Source organism: Ranitomeya variabilis, chromosome 1 (genome assembly GCF_051348905.1).
Source record: "Ranitomeya variabilis isolate aRanVar5 chromosome 1, aRanVar5.hap1, whole genome shotgun sequence".
In the NCBI taxonomy this organism is placed as follows: Eukaryota; Metazoa; Chordata; class Amphibia; order Anura; family Dendrobatidae; genus Ranitomeya; species Ranitomeya variabilis.
In genome coordinates this window covers 749,097,945-749,121,136 of record NC_135232.1, presented here as the reverse complement: position 1 = coordinate 749,121,136, position 23,192 = coordinate 749,097,945, and the positions used below count along the sequence as shown (strand labels likewise).

General features: G+C 42.5%; 1 protein-coding gene across 3 annotated transcripts in view; it reads left to right on the top strand.

The window, feature by feature from the left end:
* PIGG (phosphatidylinositol glycan anchor biosynthesis class G (EMM blood group)) overlaps positions 1–23,192 on the top strand; it is a 168,070-nt gene that overhangs the window by 41,448 nt on the left and 103,430 nt on the right. For all 3 annotated transcript variants that reach the window (XM_077270283.1, XM_077270261.1, XM_077270272.1), the window contains one exon: positions 16,373–16,585. In XM_077270283.1, coding sequence (XP_077126398.1) covers positions 16,373–16,585 — 213 coding nt within the window. The remainder of the gene's footprint in view (positions 1–16,372; positions 16,586–23,192) is intronic.

Here is a 23,192-nt window from a genome sequence, read left to right as displayed (position 1 = left end):
CTAACCACAACTGTAACCCCAACACACCCCTAACCCTATCCGTAACCCTAACCACAAGCCTAATCTTAACCTTATTTCCAACCCTAGCCCTAATTCCAACCCTAACCCTAAGGCTATGTGCCCACGTTGCGGATTCGTGTGAGATTTTTCCGCACTATTTTTGAAAAATCTGCAGGTAAAAGGCACTGCGTTTTACCTGCGGATTTACAGCAGATTTCCAGTGGTTTTTTTTGTGCGGATTTCACCTGCGGATTCCTATTGAGGAACAGGTGTAAAACGCTGCGGAATCCTCACAAAGAATTGACATGCTGTGGAAAATACAACGCAGCGTTTCTGCACGGAATTTTCCGCACCATGGGCACAGCGGATTTGGTTTTCCATAGGTGTACATGGTACTGTAAACCTGATGGAAAACTGCTACGAATTCGCAGCGGCCAATCCGCTGCGGATCCGCGGCCAATCTGCTGCGGATCCGCGGCCAAATCCGCACTGTGTGCACATGCCATAACCCTAACCCTACCCCTAACCCTAACCCTACCCCTAGTTCTAACCCTAGTTCTAACCCTAACCCTAGTCGAAAAAGAAAAAAAAAATATTTTCTTTATTTTATTATTGTCCCTACCTATGGGGTTGATAAAGGGGGGGGTTTATTTATTATTTTTTTATTTTGATCGCTGTGATAGAACCTACCACAGCGATCAAAATGTACTTTGTAATGAATCTGCCGGCCGGCAGATTCGGCGGGCGCACTGCGCATGCGCCCGCCATTTTGGAAGATGGCGGCGCCCAGGGAGAAGACGGACCGACTTCGGGAGGCTCGGTAAGTATGAGGAGGTGGTGGTGGGGGGTAGATCGGAGCACAGGGGGGGGGATCGGAGGACGGGGGGAGCGGACAGGAGCACGGGGGAGCGGACAGGTGGACGGAGGGGGGTACCGGACAGAACGGAGGACTGGGGAGGAGATCGGGGGCGGTGGGGGGGGCAGAACATGATTTTGCTATTGCAGCATCGGCCATGGCTGGATTGCAATATTTCACCATTTTCATAGGTGAAATATTGCAAATTGCTCTGATTGGCTGTTGTACTGTCAACAGCCAATCAGAGCGATCGTAGCCACGTGGGGGCAAAGCCACCCCCCCTGGGCTAAAGTACAACTCCCCCTGTCCCTGCAGATCGGGTGAAATAGGAGTTAACCCTTTTACCCGATCTGCAGGGACGCGATCATTCCATGACGCCACATAGGCGTCATGGGTCGGATTGGCACCGACTTTCATGACGCCTACGTGGCGTCAAAGGTCGGGAAGGGGTTAAAGGAGTTCCCAGAGATGCTTAGCACTTGTTGGCCCTTTTGCCTTCACTCTGCGGTCCAGCTCACCCCAAACCATCTCGATTGGGTTCAGGTCTGGTGACTGTGGAGGCCAGGCCATCTGGAGTAGCAACCCATCACTCTCCTTCTTGGTAAAATAGCCCTTACACAGCCTGGAGGTGTTTGGGGTCATTGTCAGGTTGAAAAATAAATGATGGTCCAACTAAACGCAAACCGGATAAAATAGCATGCTGCTGCAAGATGCTGTGGAGGCCATGCTGGTTCAGTATGCCTTCAATTTTGAATAAATCCCCAACAGTGTCAACAGCAAAGCACCCCCACACCATCACACCTCCTCCTCCATGCTTCACGGTGGGAACAGGCATGTAGAGTCCATCTGTTCACCTTTTCTGAGTCAGACAAAGACACGGTGGTTGGAACCAAAGATCTCAAATTTGGACTCATCAGACCAAAGCACAGATTTCCACTGGTCTAATGTCCATTCCTTGTGTTCTTTAGCCCAAACAAGTCTCTTGTGCTTGTTGCCTGTCCTTAGCAGTGGTTTCCTAGCAGCTATTTTACTATGAAGGCCTGCTGCACAAAGTCTCCTCTTAACAATTGTTGTAGAGATGTGTCTGCTGCTAGAACTCTGTGTCTCATTGACCTGGTCTCTAATCTGAGCTGCTGTTAACCTGCGATTTCTGAGGCTGGAGACTCAGATAAACTTATCCTCAGAAGCAGAGGTGACTCTTGGTCTTCCTTTCCTGGGGCGGTCCTCATGTGAGCCAGTTTCTTTGTAGCGCTTGATGGTTTTTGCCACTGCACTTGGGGACACTTTCAAAGTTTTCCAAATTTTCGGACTGACTGACCTTCATTTCTTAAAGTAATGATGGCTACTCGTTTTTCTTTACTTAGCTGCTTTTTTCTTGCCATAAAACAAATTCTAACAGTCTATTCAGTAGGACTATCAGCTGTGTATCCACCAGACTTCTGCACCACACAACTGATGGTCCCAACCCCATTTATAAGGCAAGAAATCCCACTTATTAAACTTGACAGGACAGTGACTACCTCTTGAAGCTCATCAAGAGAAGGCCAAGAGTGTGCAAAGCGGTCATCAAAGCAAAAGGTGGCTACTTTGAAGAACCTAGAATATAAGACATAATTTCAGTTGTTTCACACTATTTTGGTAAGTATATAATTCCACATTTGTTAATTCATAGTTTTGATGCCTTCAGTGTGAATGCACAATTTTCATTGTCATGAAAATACAGAAAGATCTTTAAATGAGAAGGTATGTCCAAACTTTTGGTCTGTACTGTATAATATAATAGATCTAATCCTTGAATATACATTGTATTTATGGATAATGATATAGAGACAAATTTTTGTCCACATTTTTTGTATTTATGCTAATTAATGGTTTTAAGTGTTTTTTATAATTAATAATTTATATTTTATCATGTATTTCAACTGTTTAAACTTATACACGGATAAGCTAAAGCTATATACTGAAAACCACAAAGCAGCAAATAAGCATCACCAGGTCTTGATCAATCAACATAATTGATCATCTAAGTGGACCTGTGTAGACTATATAACTCTAGCAATCGACAAAGCAATATCTTACCTGAGGAAGGCTATTTTTAATAAGCATATAGCCGAAACGCGTTGTTCTATATATTGTTTTTTAATTTAAGTAAACCACTGAAGATTTGTAATACCTCTGCCTGGTTCCTGTTACCTGGGAGCACTGAACAGACTGGATGAACCCTTTTTGTTTTCTGAACTTCACTCCACGGTCTCCTGGCTGAGAGATCCGTTGTATCCAGACTATAGCTGAATATCAGGGAGACAGGGCATCTCATTCAGACCACAAAGGTCGATACACTATGATATAAGTCACACCAAAGGTGAGCAATTCAGCCTTTGAAAATTGAGTTGAACTAAATAATCTGCACTTAGATCTGCTCCCTGTTTTCTTGTCTTTTCCCCTCTCTTAGACCCTGTAGCCTCGGGGTCATTTATTTCTGGTTTCTGTAACTCGACGTTTCTCTGTCAGTGCTTGATGAATTGGTGAGTGTCATGTCACTTGTGTGATATCAGACCTAATGATGAGAGAGCTCGGATAAGGTGTTATCCTATCACGCTCGTGTCCTAATCGAGTATTTTCAGCGTGCTAAAGAAAAATGCTCCAGTCACCGCGGTCGCATGTCTCGCGGTTTGTTAGGCGATCCCTTCATGTGTTGGGAGACATGCAGCTGCAGCGACTTGAGCATTTTTTTCGAGCATGCGGAAAATGCTCGATTAGGACACAAGCGTGCTTGGATAACACCTCATCACAAGTCAGAACTCTTCTTCTAGGTCTTACTCTACACTCACAGCATTCATCTAGTGCACAGGCTATGGCTTCATTCACATATCAGTTTTTGGTCTGTTTTGATCATTGTTTTTAAGCAAAAATTGTGAGTGTAACCTGTGAGAAAAAAAATACACAAGTTAAAGTGCCCCCAATGTCTTGCCAGTCATGCACTTTACATCACTAACATGTTTATCTCAAGCAAAACATCCCAGTATTTAGTGCAAAAATCAGTTTTTATACTTTGATTAACCAGCATACCTTCTGTTTCAGTTATAGGGGTGGAGACCTCTAGCTTTTCAGTCATGGTCAATAAAATGCATTTTGAAATTATCCACGTCCATAGTATTATTATTCCTTCCCATCACTGCTTACTACAGAACCGCAATGCCCCATCATGGCGAGCGGTTAGACAGGCGTGCATAGCTGTTATAATCTGGTGGCCTAAGAGCAGCATGAGACGTACTCTGGAGAAGGTGGTACCTGTACTGACCGCAGACCCTGAACTTAACACCGCAACTAGAAGTAGCCGTGGAATGTACCTATCACTCCCTAGACATGTCGACACAGCCGGAGGACTAATTACCCCTAGAGATAGAAAAGGGAAAACTATCTTGCCTCAGAGAAAATTCCCAAAGGATAGCCAGCCCCCCACAAATATTGACACTGAGAGGAGAGGGAAAAAACATACACAGACTGAATTCAGAATTTAGCAAAGGAGGCCACTTCTAGCTAAATAGAAAGGATAGGACAGAGTACTATGCGGTCAGAATTAAAACACTAGAAAATCTCCACCACAGAAAATACAAAAATCTCCACAGCTAACTAAAGATATGGAGGGTATATCTGCATCTCCAGAGATACCAGCTTGGCTAAACAAATCCTTATTCAGACCAAGCTGGACAAGACAAAAACATGGAGAAGAACTGAACAATAAGGCCACAGCATATGGACAGCAAAAATCAAGGCCAGAACTTATCTTTGTTGAAAGGAACAGCAAAGCAGGAGAGAGCAGGCAAGGATGTGAATCCTCCAGGAACAATGGACAACTGGCACTGACTAAAGGGTCAAGCAAGGCTAAATAGCCCAGTCAGGATTGCAAAAACTTGACACACCTGATAAATGCTGCGATCCAGAGACAGCAGCACTACCACTTATAACCACCGGAGGGAGCCCAAGAGCAGAATTCACAACAGTACCCCCCCCTTGAGGAGGGGTCACCGAACCCTCACCAGAGCCCCCAGGCCGATCCGGACGAGCCAAATGAAAGGCACGAACCAAATCCTCAGCATGAACATCGGAGGCAACAACCCAAGAATTATCCTCCTGGCCATAACCCTTCCATTTGACAAGATACTGAAGCTTCCGCCTCGAAAAACGAGAATCCAAAATCTTCTCAACCACATACTCCAACTCCCCATCAATCAACACCGGGGCAGGAGGATCAACAGAGGGAACAACGGGCACCACATATTTCCGCAACAAAGATCTATGAAAAACATTATGGATGGAAAAAGAGGCTGGAAGGGCCAAACGAAAAGACACTGGATCGATAATCTCAGAAATCCTATAAGGGCCAATAAACCGAGGCTTAAACTTAGGGGAAGAAACCTTCATAGGAACATGACGGGAAGACAACCAGACCAAATCCCCAACCCGAAGCTGGGAACCAACACACTGACGACGGTTAGCAAAACGCTGAGCCCCCTCCTGAGACAACACCAAATTGTCAACAACATGAGCCCAAATTTGCTGCAACCTGTCAACCACAGAGTCCACCCCAGGACAATCAGAAGGCTCAACCTGCCCCGAAGAAAAACGAGGATGAAAACCAGAGTTACAAAAGAAGGGTGAAACCAAGGTAGCAGAACTAGCCCGATTATTAAGGGCAAACTCGGCCAATGGCAAGAAAGCCACCCAATCATCCTGATCAGCAGACACAAAGCATCTCAAATAAGTTTCCAAAGTCTGATTAGTTCGCTCGGTTTGGCCATTTGTCTGAGGATGAAACGCGGAAGAAAAAGACAAATCAATGCCCAGCCTAGCACAAAAGGCCCGCCAAAACCTAGAAACAAACTGGGAACCTCTATCGGACACAATATTCTCCGGAATGCCATGCAAACGAACCACATGCTGAAAAAACAACGGAACCAAATCAGAAGAGGAAGGCAACTTAGGCAAAGGTACCAAATGAACCATCTTAGAAAACCGGTCACAAACCACCCAGATAACCGACATCCTCTGGGAAACCGGAAGATCCGAAATAAAATCCATAGAAATATGCGTCCAAGGCCTCTCAGGGACCGGCAAAGGCAAAAGCAACCCACTAGCGCGGGAACAGCAAGGATTGGCCCGCGCACAAGTCCCACAGGACTGCACAAAAGAACGCACATCCCGTGACAAAGAAGGCCACCAAAAGGACCTACCAACCAAATCTCTGGTCCCAAAAATCCCAGGATGACCAGCCAACACAGAACAATGAACCTCCGAAATCACTCTACTAGTCCATCTGTCAGGAACAAACAGTTTCCCCACTGGACAGCGGTCAGTTTTATCAGCCTGAAATTCCTGAAGAACCCGTCGTAAATCAGGGGAGATGGCAGAAAGATTCACCCCTTTCTTCAAAATGCCGACCGGCTCAAGGACCCCAGGAGAATCAGGCAAAAATCTCCTAGAGAGGGCATCAGCCTTAACATTCTTAGGACCCGGAAGATACGAGACCACAAAATCAAAACGGGAGAAAAACAGGGACCATCGGGCCTGTCTAGGATTCAGCCGTTTGGCAGACTCGAGATAAATCAGATTCTTATGATCGGTCAAGACCACAATACGGTGCTTGGCCCCCTCAAGCCAATGTCGCCACTCCTCAAATGCCCACTTCATAGCCAACAACTCACGATTGCCGACATCATAATTGCGTTCCGCAGGCGAAAACTTTCGAGAAAAAGAAGGCACACGGTTTCATCAAGGAACCATCAGAATTCCTCTGAGACAAAACGGCCCCTGCCCCAATCTCAGAAGCGTCAACCTCAACTTGAAAAGGAAGAGAAGCATCCGGCTGACGCAACACAGGGGCAGAAGTAAATCGGCGTTTAAGCTCCTGAAAGGCAGAAACAGCTCAGAGGGCCAATTCGTCACATCAGCGCCTTTCTTCATCAAATCGGTCAGGGGTTTAACCACACTGGAGAAGTTGGCAATGAAACGGCGATAAAAATTAGCAAAGCCCAAAAATTTCTGAAGGCTCTTCACGGATGTGGGCTGGATCCAATCATGAATGGCCTGAACCTTAACCGGATCCATTTCTATAGATGAGGGAGAAAAAATGAAGCCCAAAAAAGAAATCTTCTGTACTCCAAAGAGGCACTTAGACCCCTTCACAAACAAGGCATTATCACGAAGGATCTGAAATACCATCCTGACTTGTTTCACATGAGACTCCCAATCATCTGAAAAAATCAAAATATCATCCAAATATACAATCATGAATTTATCAAGATAATTCCGAAATATATCATGCATGAAGGACTGAAACACAGATGGAGCATTAGAGAGTCCGAATGGCATCACAAGGTATTCAAAATGACCTTCGGGCGTATTAAACGCAGTTTTCCATTCGTCACCCTGCTTAATACGAACAAGATTATATGCCCCTCGAAGGTCAATCTTAGTAAACCAACTAGCCCCCTTAATCCTAGCAAACAAATCAGAAAGCAAAGGCAAAGGGTATTGGAATTTGACCATGATCTTATTCAAGAGGCGATAATCAATACAGGGTCTCAATGAGCCATCTTTTTTGGCAACAAAAAAAAAAACCTGCTCCCAATGGTGAAAAAGATGGCCGAATATGCCCCTTCTCCAAGGACTCCTTAACATAGCTCCGCATGGCGGTATGTTCTGGCACAGACAGGTTGAAAAATCGGCCCTTAGGGAACTTACAGCCTGGAATCAAGTCAATAGCACAATCACAGTCCCTATGCGGTGGAAGGGAACTGGACTTGGGCTCATTGAATACATCCTGGAAATCTGACAAAAACTCAGGAATTTCAGAAGAGGGGGAGGAGGCAATTGACATCAAAGGAACGTCACCATGAACCCCCTGACAACCCCAACTAGTCACAGACATAGATTTCCAATCTAACACCGGATTATGCACCTGTAACCATGGGAAACCCAGCACAATAGCATCATGCAAATTATGCAACACCAGAAAACGACAATCTTCCTGATGGGCTGGCGCCATGCACATGGTCAGCTGTGTCCAAAACTGAGGTTTATTTTTAGCCAACGGTGTAGCATCAATGCCCCTCAAAGGAATAGGACTCTGCAAAGGCTGCAAGGGGAAACCACAACGTCTGGCAAATTCTAAGTCCATTAAGTTTAGAGCGGCGCCTGAATCCACAAATGCCATGACAGAAAATGACGATAATGAGCAGATCAGGGTCACAAATAACAGAAATTTAGGTTGTACAGTACTGATGGTAACAGAACTAGCGATTCTCTTGGTACGCTTAGGGCAATCAGAAATAACATGAGCAGAATCGCCGCAGTAAAAACACAACCTATTCTGACATCTGAATCCTTGTCATTCAGCTCTAGACACAATCCTATCACACTGCATAGGCTCAGGACTCCGCTCGGAAGACAATGCCATAGTGTGCACAACTCTGCGCTCGCGCAAGCGCCGATCAATCTGAATGGCCAGAGACATAGAATCACTCAGACCAGCAGGCGTGGGGAACCCCACCATAACATCTTTAACGGATTCAGAAAGACCCTTTCTGAAAATTGCCGCCAAGGCATCCTCATTCTATTTAGTCAGTACAGACCATTTTCTAAATTTCTGGCAATATGATTCTGCCGCTTCTTGACCCTGACACAGGGCCAACAAGGTCTTCTCAGCATGATCCACTGAATTAGGTTCATCATACAATCACCCAAGCGCCTGAAAAAAGGTGTCTACATTAAACAACGCCGGATTCCCAGGTTCCAGGGCAAATGCCCAATCCTGGGGGTCACCACGCAGCAGAGATATAACAATTTTAACCTGCTGGATGGGATCACCAGAGGAACGGGGTTTCAGAGCAAAAAACAGTTTACAGTTATTTTTAAAGCTCAAAAATTTGGACCTGTCCCCAAGAAACAAATCAGGAGTTGGAATTCTAGGCTCTAAAACCGGAGTCTGAACGATATAATCGGAAATACCCTGTACTCTAGCAGCAAGTTGATCCACACGAGAAGCCAATCCCTGAACATCCAAACCAGCGCCGAACTCCTGAGCCACCCAGAGATGAAGAGGGAAAAAAAAAAACACAACAGACTACAGAAAAAAAAATGGCTCAGCACTTTCCTTCCCTTCTTCTGAGATGCGGTTAACTCATTGTTGGCCAGTTGTACTGTTATAATCTGGTGGCCTAAGAGCAGCATGAGACGTACTCTGGAGAAGGTGATACCTGTACTGACCGCAGACCCTGAACTTAACACCGCAACTAGAAGTAGCCGTGGAATGTACCTATCACTCCCTAGACATCTCGACACAGCCGGAGGACTAATTACCCCTAGAGATAGAAAAGGGAAAACTATCTTGCCTCAGAGAAAATTCCCAAAGGATAGCCAGCCCCCCACAAATATTGACTGTGAGAGGAGAGGGAAAAAACATACACAGACTGAAATCAGAATTTAGCAAAGGAGGCCACTTCTAGCTAAATAGAAAGGATAGGACAGAGTACTATGCGGTCAGTATTGAAACACTAGAAAATCTCCACCACAGAAAATACAAAAATCTCCACAGCTAACTAAAGATATGGAGGGTATATCTGCATCTCCAGAGATACCAGCTTGGCTAAACAAATCCTTATTCAAACCAAGCTGGACAAGGCAAAAACATGGAAAAGAACTGAACAATAAGGCCACAGCATATGGACAGCAAAAATCAAGGCCAGAACTTATCTTTGTTGAAAGGAACAGCAAAGCAGGAGAGAGCAGGCAAGGATGTGAATCCTCCAGGAACAATGGACAACTGGCACTGACTAAAGGGTCAAGCAAGGCTAAATAGCCCAGTCAGGATTGCAAAAACTTGACACACCTGATGAATGCTGCGATCCAGAGACAGCAGCACTACCACTTATAACCACCGGAGGGAGCCCAAGAGCAGAATTCACAACACATAGCGTCTGCGTTCACAAACTGTCATGTTGCCACTGATGCTCAGCAGCTCTTGAACATGCCCGAAAAGCTCAGAGTCATTGCACAAGTGCAGGATCTGCTGGGAGATTGTGGTGTGACGTAGGGAGCAGTGAAGGGAAGGAATAATATGATGGATGTGGGTGAATTTAAAAGACATTTGACTGCCTGTGACTGAAAACTAGAGATCCCCATCCCTATGCCTGAAGCAGAAGGTGTGTGATGCAATCACCACAGTATAAAAAGTGATTTCTTCACTAAATACTGGGATGTTTTGCTTGAGACAAACATGATAGTGATTAGTGATGAGCGAATATACTCGTTACTTGAGATTTCTCGAGTACGCTCGGGGGTCCTCTGAGTATTTTTTAGTGCTCGGAGATTGTTTTCCTCACCTCAGGTGAATGATTTACATCTCTTAGCCAGCTTGATTACATGTGGGGATTCCCTAGCAACCAGGCAACCCCCACATGTACTTATGCTGGCTATCAGATGTAAATTATCCAGCTTTGGCAATAAAAACTAAAACTCCGAGCACTGAAAAATACTCGGAAGACCCCTGAGCGTGCTCGGGAAATCTCGAGTAACGAGTATATTCACTCTTCACTACTGGTGATGCAATGTGCATGACTAACAAGACATTGGGGGCAGTTTAATAGCAATAAAGCAACAAAAATAAACAAAAACCCTCTGGCCACCATGAATCAGAGACCCTGCAACGTCATCGCGGGCTCCCGATTGCTGCCATGGTTTCCCAGTGTCGACATCTGGGTCACCAAGCAGCCATACAGCTCCATCAGCCAAAAAAAAAAAAAATAAGGCATAGCTCTCAGAATAAAGCGATGCAAAAACAATAATTTTTTTCCTATAACACAGTTTTTATTGTGTAAAAGCGCCAAAACATTAAAAAAACTATGTAAATGTGTTAACGTTGATGAATAAAGCTGACTTATCAGTTTTACCACACACGGAACAACATAACCAACCCCCCCCCCCCCCCCCAAAAAAAAAATAAATAAAAAAATTCAGAATTACTGGTTTTTGTTCATTCTACCTCTCTCAAATCAGAATAGAAAGCGATCAAAAAATGTCATGTGCCCAGAAATGGTACCAATAAAAACGTCAACTCGTCCCACAAAAAAGAAGCTGTCACATGACTGTTGGCCGAAATATGGAAAAATTATAGCTGTCTAAATATGGCGGTGTAAAAATTATTTTTTGCTTTAAAAAGTGTCTTTTAGTGTGTGACAGCAGCCAAACATAAAAATTCAATATAAATCTGGTATCGCTGTAATTGCACCGACCCAAAGAATAAAGTCACCTAATCACTTATACCGTATGAGGAACGGTGTAAAAAATAAACTAATTCTTAACCTGCTGTTGTCTTTTTCATTCTGTAAGGCTCGGCTCACACTTATCCTGCGCTGAGCTCTTACACAGGGGATTCCGTGTAAATATCTGAATTACGTGATTCTGACGGAATCCCTGGTGGAAGATTCCCTATAACGAGGCAGATGGAAGCACTAAGGACGCCGTTTGACCTGTGATCCGGCAGTGTCCTTCTTTTTATTAAGAGTACATAAAAGTGCGGTCGGCCACATTTTTCTGCACCTCTGGAAAAAAAAAAAGGCATTGCTGGACAGAGGCCGGACAGAGGCCAGATTGAGTCCCGAATAACTCTGCTGCCTCATAGTAAACGGATCCCTCAGAGATTTCATTTGAATCACAGTCATTCGGATATTTAGATGGAAATCCCAAAGTATGTTCTCAGTGTAGAGCACAGGATAAATGTGATCCCAAATGTTATATAAAATGTTCCCAATGAAAGTTTCAACTCGATCAACAAAAAAAGCAAGTCCCCACTTAGCTCCGTCATCTGTTAACGATAATATAGGGAGCTTCCACATTACTGGTAGCACAAAGACTTTTCAAAAAAATAAATGGCCCTCGCCTTCTCAAAAGAAATTCAGCAAATTCTGCCCTCCCAAATCCAAATGCCCCCCTCCCTTCTTAGCCCCAGTGTGCCTAATCCCCATTTAGCGTCCAAATGTTTAACATTTCTGTAGCGATGAGAGCCCGCCTAATTTACAGGTACATGTGCTGGTCACTGCAACTTCAGTTTGCAATTTTCACTCAGCAACATCCACCGCTGTTTGTTTCTGTAAAACTCCCATGGAGTCAAAATAGTCACGACACTTTTAGATAAATTTCCAAAGAGGTGTAATTTCCAAAATGGGGTTACTTGAGGGGGGATTCTGTTCTTCTAGCACTTAGGGGCTCTGTATATGGAGGCCGCAAACTATTATAGAATAGTCTATCACAGTGATCAAAATAAAAAAAAATAGTAAATCAACCCCCCCCTTTATCACCCCCTTAGATAAAAATAATAAATATTTATTTCCATTAGGGTTATGGTTGGGGTTTTTAGCTAGGGTTGGTCTTAGAGTTATAATTGGGGTTATAGCTAGGGTTAGGGTTGGGTTAGGGTTGGGCTAAAGTTAGGGTTGGGCTAGGGGTAGGGTTGTGTTTATGGTTGGGATTGGAATTAGGTTTAGGGTTGGGATTAGGGTTAGGGCTGGCACTAGGGTTGTGGTTAGGGTTAGGGGTATGTTGTAGTTTGGGTTGGAGTTAGAATTGGGGAGCCCACTGTTTAGGTACATCAGGGGGTCTCTAAACACGACACTGTGCTGCATTGATTCCAGCCAATTTTGCGTGCAAAAAGTCAAACGGTGCTCTCTCCCTTCTGAGTCCAGCCATGTGCTCAAACAGTGACTTTCCCCCACATGCGGGGTATTGCGTACTCTGGAGAAATTGCACAACAAATGTTGTGGTCCACTTTCTCCTGATATCCTTGTGAAAATAAAAAAAAAATGGTTCCAAAGTAAATGTTTTGTGAAAAAAGTAAAATGTTCCTTTTTTCCTTCCACATTGCTTTAGTTCTCGTGAAGCACCTGAAGGGTTAATAAATTCATTGAATGTGGTTTTGCGCACCTTGAGGGTGAAGTTTGTAGAATGGTGTCAATTTTGGTATTTTCTGTTATATTGACCCCCCCAAATTCACTTCAAATGTGAGGTGGTTTTGTAAATTTTGTTGGAAAAATGAGAAATTACTGGTCAACTTTTAACCCTTATAAAGTCCTAACAAAAATAAATTGTTCCAAAATTGTGCTGATGTTAAGTTGACATGTTGGAATTGTTATTTATTAACTATTTTGTGTGACACCACTCTCTGATTTAAGGATACAAAAATTAAAAGATAGAAAATTCAATTTTTTCCATAAATAAACGCAAGTTATATGAAAGAAATATTACCAGTAACATAAAGTACAATTTGTCATGAAAAAACATTCTCAGAATCAGTGAGATATGTTAAAGCGTTCCAGAGCTATAACTTCATACAGTGACAGTAGTCAGAATTGTAAAAATTTACTTGGTTACTAAGTACCAAATTGGCTCTGTCACTAAACGGTTAAGGGAATTGAACCTGCTGCCGTCTGATTGATTATATTATAAACAGCAATACTACAGTGTAGCTGTATAAAAACATATCATGGTCTCCTTTGAAAACCAGCCGTAGGTTGAAATTCACAGAAATACTATTGGGTAATGTTCGCTATTCTTGTAACCAAATTAATGCAAAAAAATTAAAAACTTCACAGAATTTTTAACTTTCTAGCCTCTTTACTCATTCTTCTACAGTTTATTATCTATTAATTTATATAGCACCATTGATTCCATGGTGCTGTACATGAGAAGGGGTTACATACAAGTTACATATATCAATTAGGCTACTTTTACACATCAGGCTTTTGCATCAGACACAATTCTGTTATGTTATTTTTTATTTTTTAAATGGATCCGTTTTTTTTTTTGCCGGATCCATTTTTTATCATAGAGTAATTAATTTTCTATTCTGGAATCTCTCTCTCTCTCTCTTTCTTTCTTTCTTTCTTTCTTTCTTTCTTTCTTTCTTTCTTTCTTTCTTTCTTTCTTTCTTTCTTTCTTTCTTTCTTTCTTTCTTTCTTTCTTTCTTTCTTTCTTTCTTTCTTTCTCTCTCTTTCTCTCTCTCTCTCCTTTTCACATGCTTCTCTCTCTCTCTCCTTTTCACATGCTTTTCTCTTTCCTTTTCACATGCTTCTCTCTTTCCTTTTCACATGCTTCTCTCTCTCTTTCCTTTTCACATGCTTCTCTCTCTTTCCTTTTCACATGCTTCTCTCTCTCTCCTTTTCACATGCTTCTCTCTCTCTCTTCTTTTCACATGCTTCTCTCTCTCTTTCCTTTTCACATGCTTCTCTCTTTCCTTTTCACATGCTTCTCTCTCTCTTTCCTTTTCACATGCTTCTCTCTCTCTCCTTTTCACATGCTTCTCTCTCTCTCTCCTTTTCACATGCTTCTCTCTCTTTCCTTTTCACATGCTTCTCTCTCTTTCCTTTTCACATGCTTCTCTCTTTCCTTTTCACATGCTTCTCTCTCTCTCCTTTTCACATGCTTCTCTCTCTCTCCTTTTCACATGCTTCTCTCTCTCTCCTTTTCACATGCTTCTCTCTCTCTCCTTTTCACATGCTTCTCTCTCTCTCTCTCTCTCTCTTTCACATGCTTCTCTCTCGCTCTCCTTTTCACATGCTTCTCTCTCCTTTTCACATGCTTCTCTCTCTCTCCTTTTCACATGCTTCTTTCTCTCTTTTTCACATGCTTCTTTCTCTCTCTCCTTTTCACATGCTTCTCTCTCTCCTTTTCACATGCTTCTCTCTCTCTCTCTCTCTCTCCTTTTCACATGCTTTATTCAGTTTTGATCAGTACCTTTTGTGGGAAAATCCTCCATGCTTTCCAGTATTATTAAATTAGCTTCTTTACTATTTTACTTTATTATATACTTAGCCCATAGTTCTTCTGATTTGTGCAAATTAACCCCATAATGACCGAGCCAATTGTGACCTTAGTGACCAGGCAAAATTTGACAATAATGACCACTGTTTATATATTTATTTGATATGACTTGCATTTATTTGTGAAGAAAACAAATTTTACAAAATTTTGCAATTTTCAAACTTTTATGCCCTTAAATCAGAGAGTTTTGTAACACAAAATAGTTAATGAATAATATTTCCCACATGTCTACTTAACATCAGCACTATCTTTGAAACATGATTTTTTTTTTGTTTGTTAGGAAGTTAGAAGGATTATAAGTTGACCAGCGATTTCTCATTTCTACAACAAGATTCACAAAACCATTTTTTTAGGTCTATATGACAGAAAATACCCAAAAGTGAAACCATTCTAAAATTGCACCCCTCAGGGTGCTCACAATTGCTTTCTAGAACTTTATTAACCTTTCAGGTGCTTCACAGGAACTGAAGCAGTGTGGAAGGAAAAAAATTAACATTTAATTTTTTTCACAAATTTATTTAGATGCAAACTTTTTTGTTCCCAAGGGAAACAAGAGAAAATGGACCCCAAAATGTGTTGTTCAAATTCTCCTGAGCACTCTGATACCTTATTTGTGGGGGAAATCTACTGTTTGGGTGCACGGCAAAGCTCAGAAGCGAAGGTGCGCCATTTGACTTATTCAGTGTAAACTTTACTGGAATAATTAGTGGACACCATGTTGCATTTGGAGAGCCCTTGATGTGTGTGCCTAAACAGTGGAAACCCCCCTACAAGTGAACCCATTTTGGAAACCACGCCCGTCAATGATTTTATCCAGGGTGATAGCATTTTGAACCCACAGGTCCGACACAGAATTTGATAACATTAGATTGACAAATTGACTAAGTCGTCATTAGTGTTGAGCGCAAGTGCTAGCTACTATAGTTTGCATCGGGTGCTCTGCTGTGCACCAAACGTGGATGATGCTCGAGTGACATGTTCGAGTCCCTGCTCCGCATGTTTCGCAGCTGTTAGACACCTGCAAAAAAGCATACGGGGATCTGCGATGCTCTGTGCATACCCGAGCACCTGATGCAAACTCGAGTAGCGAGCACTTGCGCCCAACACTAGCCGTCATATCGTCATCAGATTTTTTTTTTTTTACTTTTGAAAAAAACACAAATCTAACCCTAACCCCAACTGCAAAGAATGGAAAAAATGGAAATTATATAATATTTTTTTATCTAACTAAGGAGGTGACAATGGGGGATTTGATTTACTATTTTTTTTCTTTTGATTACTGTACTGTGATGGGGTCTATGACAGTAATCAAAAGGAACAATAGGAAAAATGTCCTATTGTTGCCGGGTACGTGCCAGCAGATCTCAGCGGGTGCACTGCTGCCATCACGTGATCGGAGACAGGAAAATCTGGTCCTGATCATGTTCTTCGGGGTCTCAGCAACTCTAGGTAGCCGAGACCCCAGAGATTTTCTGACTCTGGGGGGCTCTACAGCCTTATTCCCGATCGCCGTTTTAAAACTGCGACGAGACAATAAGTACCCTTAGCGGTCGACAATTAGAATGCGTATTGGCGGTAAAGTGGTTAAATTGGCATACCGTATTATTAAGGCTTATCTTCTACGTATGGCTTTCTTGTTAGGTACTTTTGAAGAACCTGAGATGATACAACAAACCGATTTGACTCCCACTTTAGCACTTGGCCTTGGACTGCCAATTTCCATGGACAGTTTAGGAATGCTTTTACCAGCAGTAGTAGAACATAAAACCTTGAGAGAACAATTGCGGTTTTTCCATTTAAACGGTTATCAGCTTTGCAAACTCCTAAAAGAGAATCTTAAGACATATGAGAAAGGTAGGTACTTCTATCCTGATTTTAGTCTTACTACGGGTTCTTCAATTCATACCTTTTAAAGGTCGTGTTTTATGTTCTTTATGTGACTGTATCTTGTCTCATTGCACATTTGATGGTTGTAGGAATTGTTGGCATGAAATCTAAGAAATCGCTAATCTTTTTTTTTCAGTTTCTTAGACTATCATTCATGACAGTGCAAGAATGGCAAATTTCTGGTCCCACACTTTAGTAGAGAAGTTGGCATTAAGTGTGTCAGGTTGTCTTGAGCCAGCTGAGGTGCTGAGCTTGCTGCCAAATGGCTGATGTCAAATATTAAATTGCCGGCATCTTTATCTAACAGCTATGGCGAAAGATAAGCTCTAATCGCTGCTAATTATTTAACTTCCACTACTGCACCGCATCGGCTCCTATTGGCCACCCACAATGCGATCTTGGGGCACCGATGGGTTACCATGGCAGCTGAGGGCCTCTTAATGTCTTTTTTCCTGCCATCTCTGCACCCCTTTTAAGGAAGGGCTGATCTCCTTAGGAGACTGAGATTTTCGATATATACGGAAATAAATAGTACTATATTATAGTATAATATTATGAGTAGAGATGAGTGAACATGTGGATGTTCCGGTTCGACAAACATACAGTAAAGAGTCCGAACTTGACCTCAAACTTGACCTGAGCCTGATAGAAATCAACGGGTATCCTAACTTCAGTGTTTTAAAATGTCCGTAAGGCCTCTTTCAGAGACGTCGGTGTATCCGGTATGTGTGGTGACAGTTTGCACACGTACCGGAGACACTTAGACAGTTAGAACCATTGAAATGGATGGGTCTGTGCACATGTCAGTGTGTTTCCAGCTACCATGTGTCCGTGGGTAAAATACTCGGACATGTCCGGTTTTAACACCAGCACGGACTGCAAAACGTCCCGCACAAGTGCACACAGATGTCATCCATGTGACACTTACCAGCGCCTGAGAAGCAGTGGTACAGTAATATTACGTTAACCTAATTATCCGCACCCTTTAACATAACATCATGTTTTCTCTTTTACATTGTGATCTAAATCTATATATACAGCACAGACCAAAAGTTTGGACACACCTTCTCATTTAAAGATTTTTCTGTATTTTCATGACTATGAAAATTGTACATTCACACTAAAGGCATCAAAACTATGAATTAACACGTGTGGAATTATATACTTAACAAAAAAGCGTGAAACAACTGAAATTATGTCTTATATTCTAGGTTCTTCAAAGTAGCCACCTTTTGCTTTGATGACTGCTTTGCACACTCTTGGCATTCTCTTGATGAGCTTCAAGAGGTAGTCACCGTGAATGGTCTTCCAACAATCTTGAAGGAGTTCCCAGAGATACTTAGCACTTGTTGGCCTTTTTGCCTTCACTCTGCGGTCCAGCTCACCCCAAACCATCTCGATTAGGTTCAGGTCTGGTGACTGTGGAGGCCAGGTCATCTGGCGTAGCACCCCATCACTCTCCTCCTTGGTCAAAAAGCTCTTACACAGCCTGGAGGTGTGTTTGGGGTCATTGTCCTGTTGAAAAATAAATGATGGTCCAACTAAATGCAAACCTGATTTAATAGCATGCTGCTGCAAGATGCTGTGGTAGCCATGCTGGTTTAGTATGCCTTCAATTTTGAATAAATCCCCAACAGTGTCACCAGCAAAGCACCCCCACACCATCACACCTCCTCCTCCATGCTTCACGGTGCGAACCAGGCATGTAGAGTCCATCCATTCACCTTTTCTGCGTCGCACAAAGACACGGTGATTGGAACCAAAGATCTCAAATTTGGACTCATCAGACCAAAGCACAGATTTCAACCGGTCTAATGTCCATTCCTTGTGTTGTTTAGCCCAAACAAGTCTCTTCCGCTTGTTGCCTGTCGTTAGCAGTGGTTTCCTAGCAGCTATTTTACCATGAAGGCCTGCTGCACAAAGTCTCCTCTTAACAGTTGTTGTAGAGATGTGTCTGCTGCTAGAACTCTGTGTGGCATTGACCTGGTCTCCAATCGGAGCTGCTGTTGACCTGCGATTTCTGAGGCTGGTGACTCGGATAAACTTATCTTCAGAAGTAGAGGTGACTCTTGGTCTTCCTTTCCTGGGGTGGTCCTCATGTGAGCCAGTTTCTTTGTAGCGCTTGATGGTTTTTGCCACTGCACTTGGGGACACTTTCGAAGTTTTCCCAATTTTTTTGGTCTGACTGACCTTCATTTCTTAAAGTAATGAGGGCTACTCGTTTTTCTTTACTTAGCTTTTTTCTTGCCATAATACAAATTCTAACAGTCTATTCAGTTGGCCTATCAGCTGTGTATCCACCAGACTTCTGCACAACACAACTGATGGTCCCAACCCCATTTATAAGGCAGGAAATCCCACTTATTAAACCTGACAGGGCACACCTGTGAAGTGAAAACCATTCCCGGTGACTACCTCTTGAAGCTCATCAAGAGAATTCCAAGATTGTGCAAAGCAGTCATCAAAGCAAAAGGTGGCTACTTTGAAGAACCTAGAATATAAGACATAATTTCAGTTCATTCTTATTGTAACCCCTCAGAGGATCAACCTAATACCATTAGTCCATCAAAATTAAGATCTCTTAAAAGGGAAGAAAACAAACCAGATCAACAATAGCTACAGCTAACTATGACATAGTGGGAATAACCGAGACATGGTTAGATGAAAGCTATGACTGGGCAGTTAATTTACAGGGTTACAGTCTGTTTAGAAAGGATGGTAAAGATCGGAGAGGAGGGGGTATTGTCTTTATGTAAAATCTTGTCTAAAGTCCATTTAAGGGAGAATATTAGCGAAGTGAATGAGGATGTCAAGTCCATATGTGTCGAAATACATGGAGGGTAAAATAGTAACAAAATTCTCATTGGGGTCTGTTACAAACCCCCAAAAATAACAGAAATCATGAAAAGTCTACCACTAAGGCTCCCGCCTTGACTACTGCAACCTCCTACTCTCTGGACTCCCCTCTAGCACTCTGGCACCACTCCAATCCATCCTACACTCTCCTACTAATCTACCTGTCTCCCCGCTATTCCCCAGCCTCTCCCCTATGCCAAGCCCTTCACTGGCTTCCTATCGCACAGAGGCTCCAGTTCAAAACCCTTACAATGACATACAAAGCCATCCACAGCCTTTCTCTTCCATATATCTGTTACATGGTCTCCCGATACTTACTGTACCTACACGCAACCTCCAATCCTCTCAAGACCCCCTTCTCTACTCCCCTCTCAACTCTTCTTCCCATAACCGCATCCAAGACTTCTCCCGTGCTTCCCCCATACTCTGGTACTCTCTAACCCAACACATCAGACTCTAGCCTACCATAGAAACCTTCAAAAAGAACCTGAAGACTCACCTGTTCCTACAAGCCTACAGCCTGCAGTGATCTCCAACCTACTGAACCGCCGCACAACCTGCTCTACCCTCTCCTAGTGTATCTTCGCCCATCCCCTGCCGACTGTGAGCCCTCGCGGGCAGGGTCTTCCCTCATGTACCTGTGTGCCCTGTTTTCTTGCTCATGTTTAATGTATTTGTCTATATTTGCCCCGTATTCACATGTAAAGCACCATGGAATAAATGGCGCTATAAAAATGTATAATAATAATAAGGCAGCTAGATGAAACTGCAACCCATAATGAGATCCTTGATATGGAGGACTTTAACTACCCGGATATTAACTGGGAAACAGAGACCTGCATAACCCATAAAGGCAACAGGTTTCTGCTGATAACCGAGAAAAATTATCTTTCACGATTGGTGCAGAATCCAACCAGAGGAGCAGCACTTTTAGACTTAACCTCTTCATGACTTGGGGTATTTTTGTGTTTTCGTTTTTCGATCCCCTCCTTCCCAGAGCCTTAACTTTTTTATTTTTCTGTCAATATGGCCATGTGAGGGCTTATTTTTTGTGGGATGAGCTGTACTTTTGAACGACATCATTGGTTTTAGCATGTCCTGTACTAGAAAACGGGAAAAAAATTCCAAGTGTGAAATTGCAAAAAAGTCCAGTCCCACACTGGTTTTGTGTTTGGCTTTTTTGCTAGGTTCACTAAATGCTAAAACTGACCTGCCATTTTGATTTTCCAGGTCATTACGAGTTCATAGACACCAAACATATCTAGGTTACTGTTTATATAAGTGGTGAAAAAAAATTCCAAACTTTGCTACAAAAAAAAATTCCGCCGTTTTCCGATACCTGTAGCATCTCCATTTTTCATGATCAGGGGTCGGGTGAGGGCTTATTTTTTGCTTGCTGAGCTGATGTTTTTAATGATACCATTTTGGTTATTGCATTTTAATGCAATGTCGCGGCGACCAAAAAAAAGTAATTCTGGCTTTTCAAATTTTTTTTCTCCCTACGCCGTTTAGCGATCAGGTTAATCCTTTTTTTTTTATTCTGAACACGATGGGCAATTCTGAACACGGCGATACCAAAAATGTTTATATTTGGGGTTTTTTTTGTTTTATTTTGAATGGGGCGAAAGGGGGTGATTTAAACTTTTATTTATTTATTTATTTTTTCATTTTTTTTAAAACTTTTTTTTTTTACTTTTGCCATGCTTCAGTGGGAGTCTAGAAGCTGGCACAACTCCATCACCTCTGCTACGTAGGAGCGAAGCTCAAATCACTCCTATGTAGTAGAATTGTTGCATTGCTATGAGCGCTGACAACAGGGTGGCGCTCACAGCAATTCGGCATCAACAGCCATAGAGGTCTTCAATAGACCTCTGGTTGTCATGCCGACGCATGGCTGACCCCCGATCACGTGACGGGGGTCAGGGATGAGCGCATTTCTGTCCGGAAGCGCTAGTTAAATGCCGCTGTCAGCGTTTGACAGCGGCATTTAACTAGTTAATAGCGGCAGTTGAATCACGATTCCACCCGCCGCTATTGCGGGCACATGTCAGCTGCTTAAAACAGCTGACATGTCCCGGATTTGATGCGGGCTCACCGTCGGAGCCCGCATCAAAGCAGGGGATCTGACCTCGGACGTACTATGCCGTCCGAGGTTGTCCGGCATCTAGGAAATGGCAACCACAATATTGTACAGTTTCACTTGTCTTTCGCTAGGGTGACTTGTCAGGGAGTCACAAAAACACTGAACTTTAGGAAGGCAAAGTTTGACCAGCTTAGAGATGCCCTTAATATTGTTGACTGGGACAATGTCCTCAGAAATAAGAATACAGATAATAAATGGGAAATGTTTAGGAACATCCTAAATAGGCACTGTAAGCGGTTTATACCTTGTGGGAATAATAGGACAAGAAATGGGAAAAACCCAATGTGGCTAAACAAAGAAGTAAGAGTAGCAATTAACAATAAAAAGAAAGCATTTAAACTACTAAAGCAGGGAGAAAAATACTTTTATCTAAAAAACTAATTAAAGCTGCCAAAAAGAAAACATAGAAGCACATTGCTAAGGAGAGTGAAACTAATTTCAAACTGTTCAACTATATCAATAGTAAAATAATCATAAGTGAACGTGTAGGCCCCTTAAAAAATTGTGAGGAAAGAATGGTTGTAGATGACGAGGAAAAAGCTAATATATTAAACACCTTCTTCTCCACAGTATTCACGGTGCAAAATGAAATACTAGGTGAAATGCCGAGAGACAAAGAAAACCCTATATTAAGGGTCACCAATCTAACCCAAGAAAAGGTGCGAAAACATGCTAAATAAGATTAAAATAGATAAATCTCCAGGTCCAGATGGCATACACCCAGGAGTACTAAGAGACTAGAGAAGCCATTATTTCTTATATTTAGGGACTTTATAGCAACGGGGACTGTTCCACAGGACTGGCGCATAGCAAATGTGGTACCAATATTCAAAAAGGCCTCTAAAAGTGAACCTGGAAATTATAGGCCAGTAAGTCTAACCTATATTGTTGGTAAAATATTTGAAGGGTTTATGAGGGATGTTATTCTGGATTATCTCAATGAGCATAACTGTCTAACTCCATATCAGCATGGGTTTATGAGGAATCGCTCCTGTCAAACCAATCTAATCAGTTTTTATGAAGAGGTAAGTTATAGACTGGACCAAGGTGAGTCACCGGACGTGGTATATCTTGATTTTTCCATAGCGTTTGATACCATACCACACAAGAGGTTGGTACACTAAATGAGAATGCTGGGTCTGGGGGAAAATGTGTGTAAATGGGTAAGTAACTGGCTTAGTGACAGAAAGCAGAGGGTGGTTATAAATGGTATATTCTCTAACTGGGTCGCTGTGACCAGTGGGGTACCGCAGGGGTCGGTGTTGGGACCTATTCTCTTCAATATATTTATTAATGATTTGGTAGAAGGTTTACACAGTAAAATATCGGTATTTGCAGATGATACAAAACTATGTAAAGCAATCAATGCAAGAGAAGATAGTATTCTGCTACAGATGGATCTGGATAAGTTGGAAACTTGGGCCGAAAGGTGGCAGATGCGGTTTAACAATGAGAAATGTAAGATTATAAACATGGGAAGAAGGAATCAATATCAACATTACACACTGAACGGTAAACCACTGGGTAAATCTGACATGGAGAAGGACTTGGGGATCCTAGATAATAATAAACTTA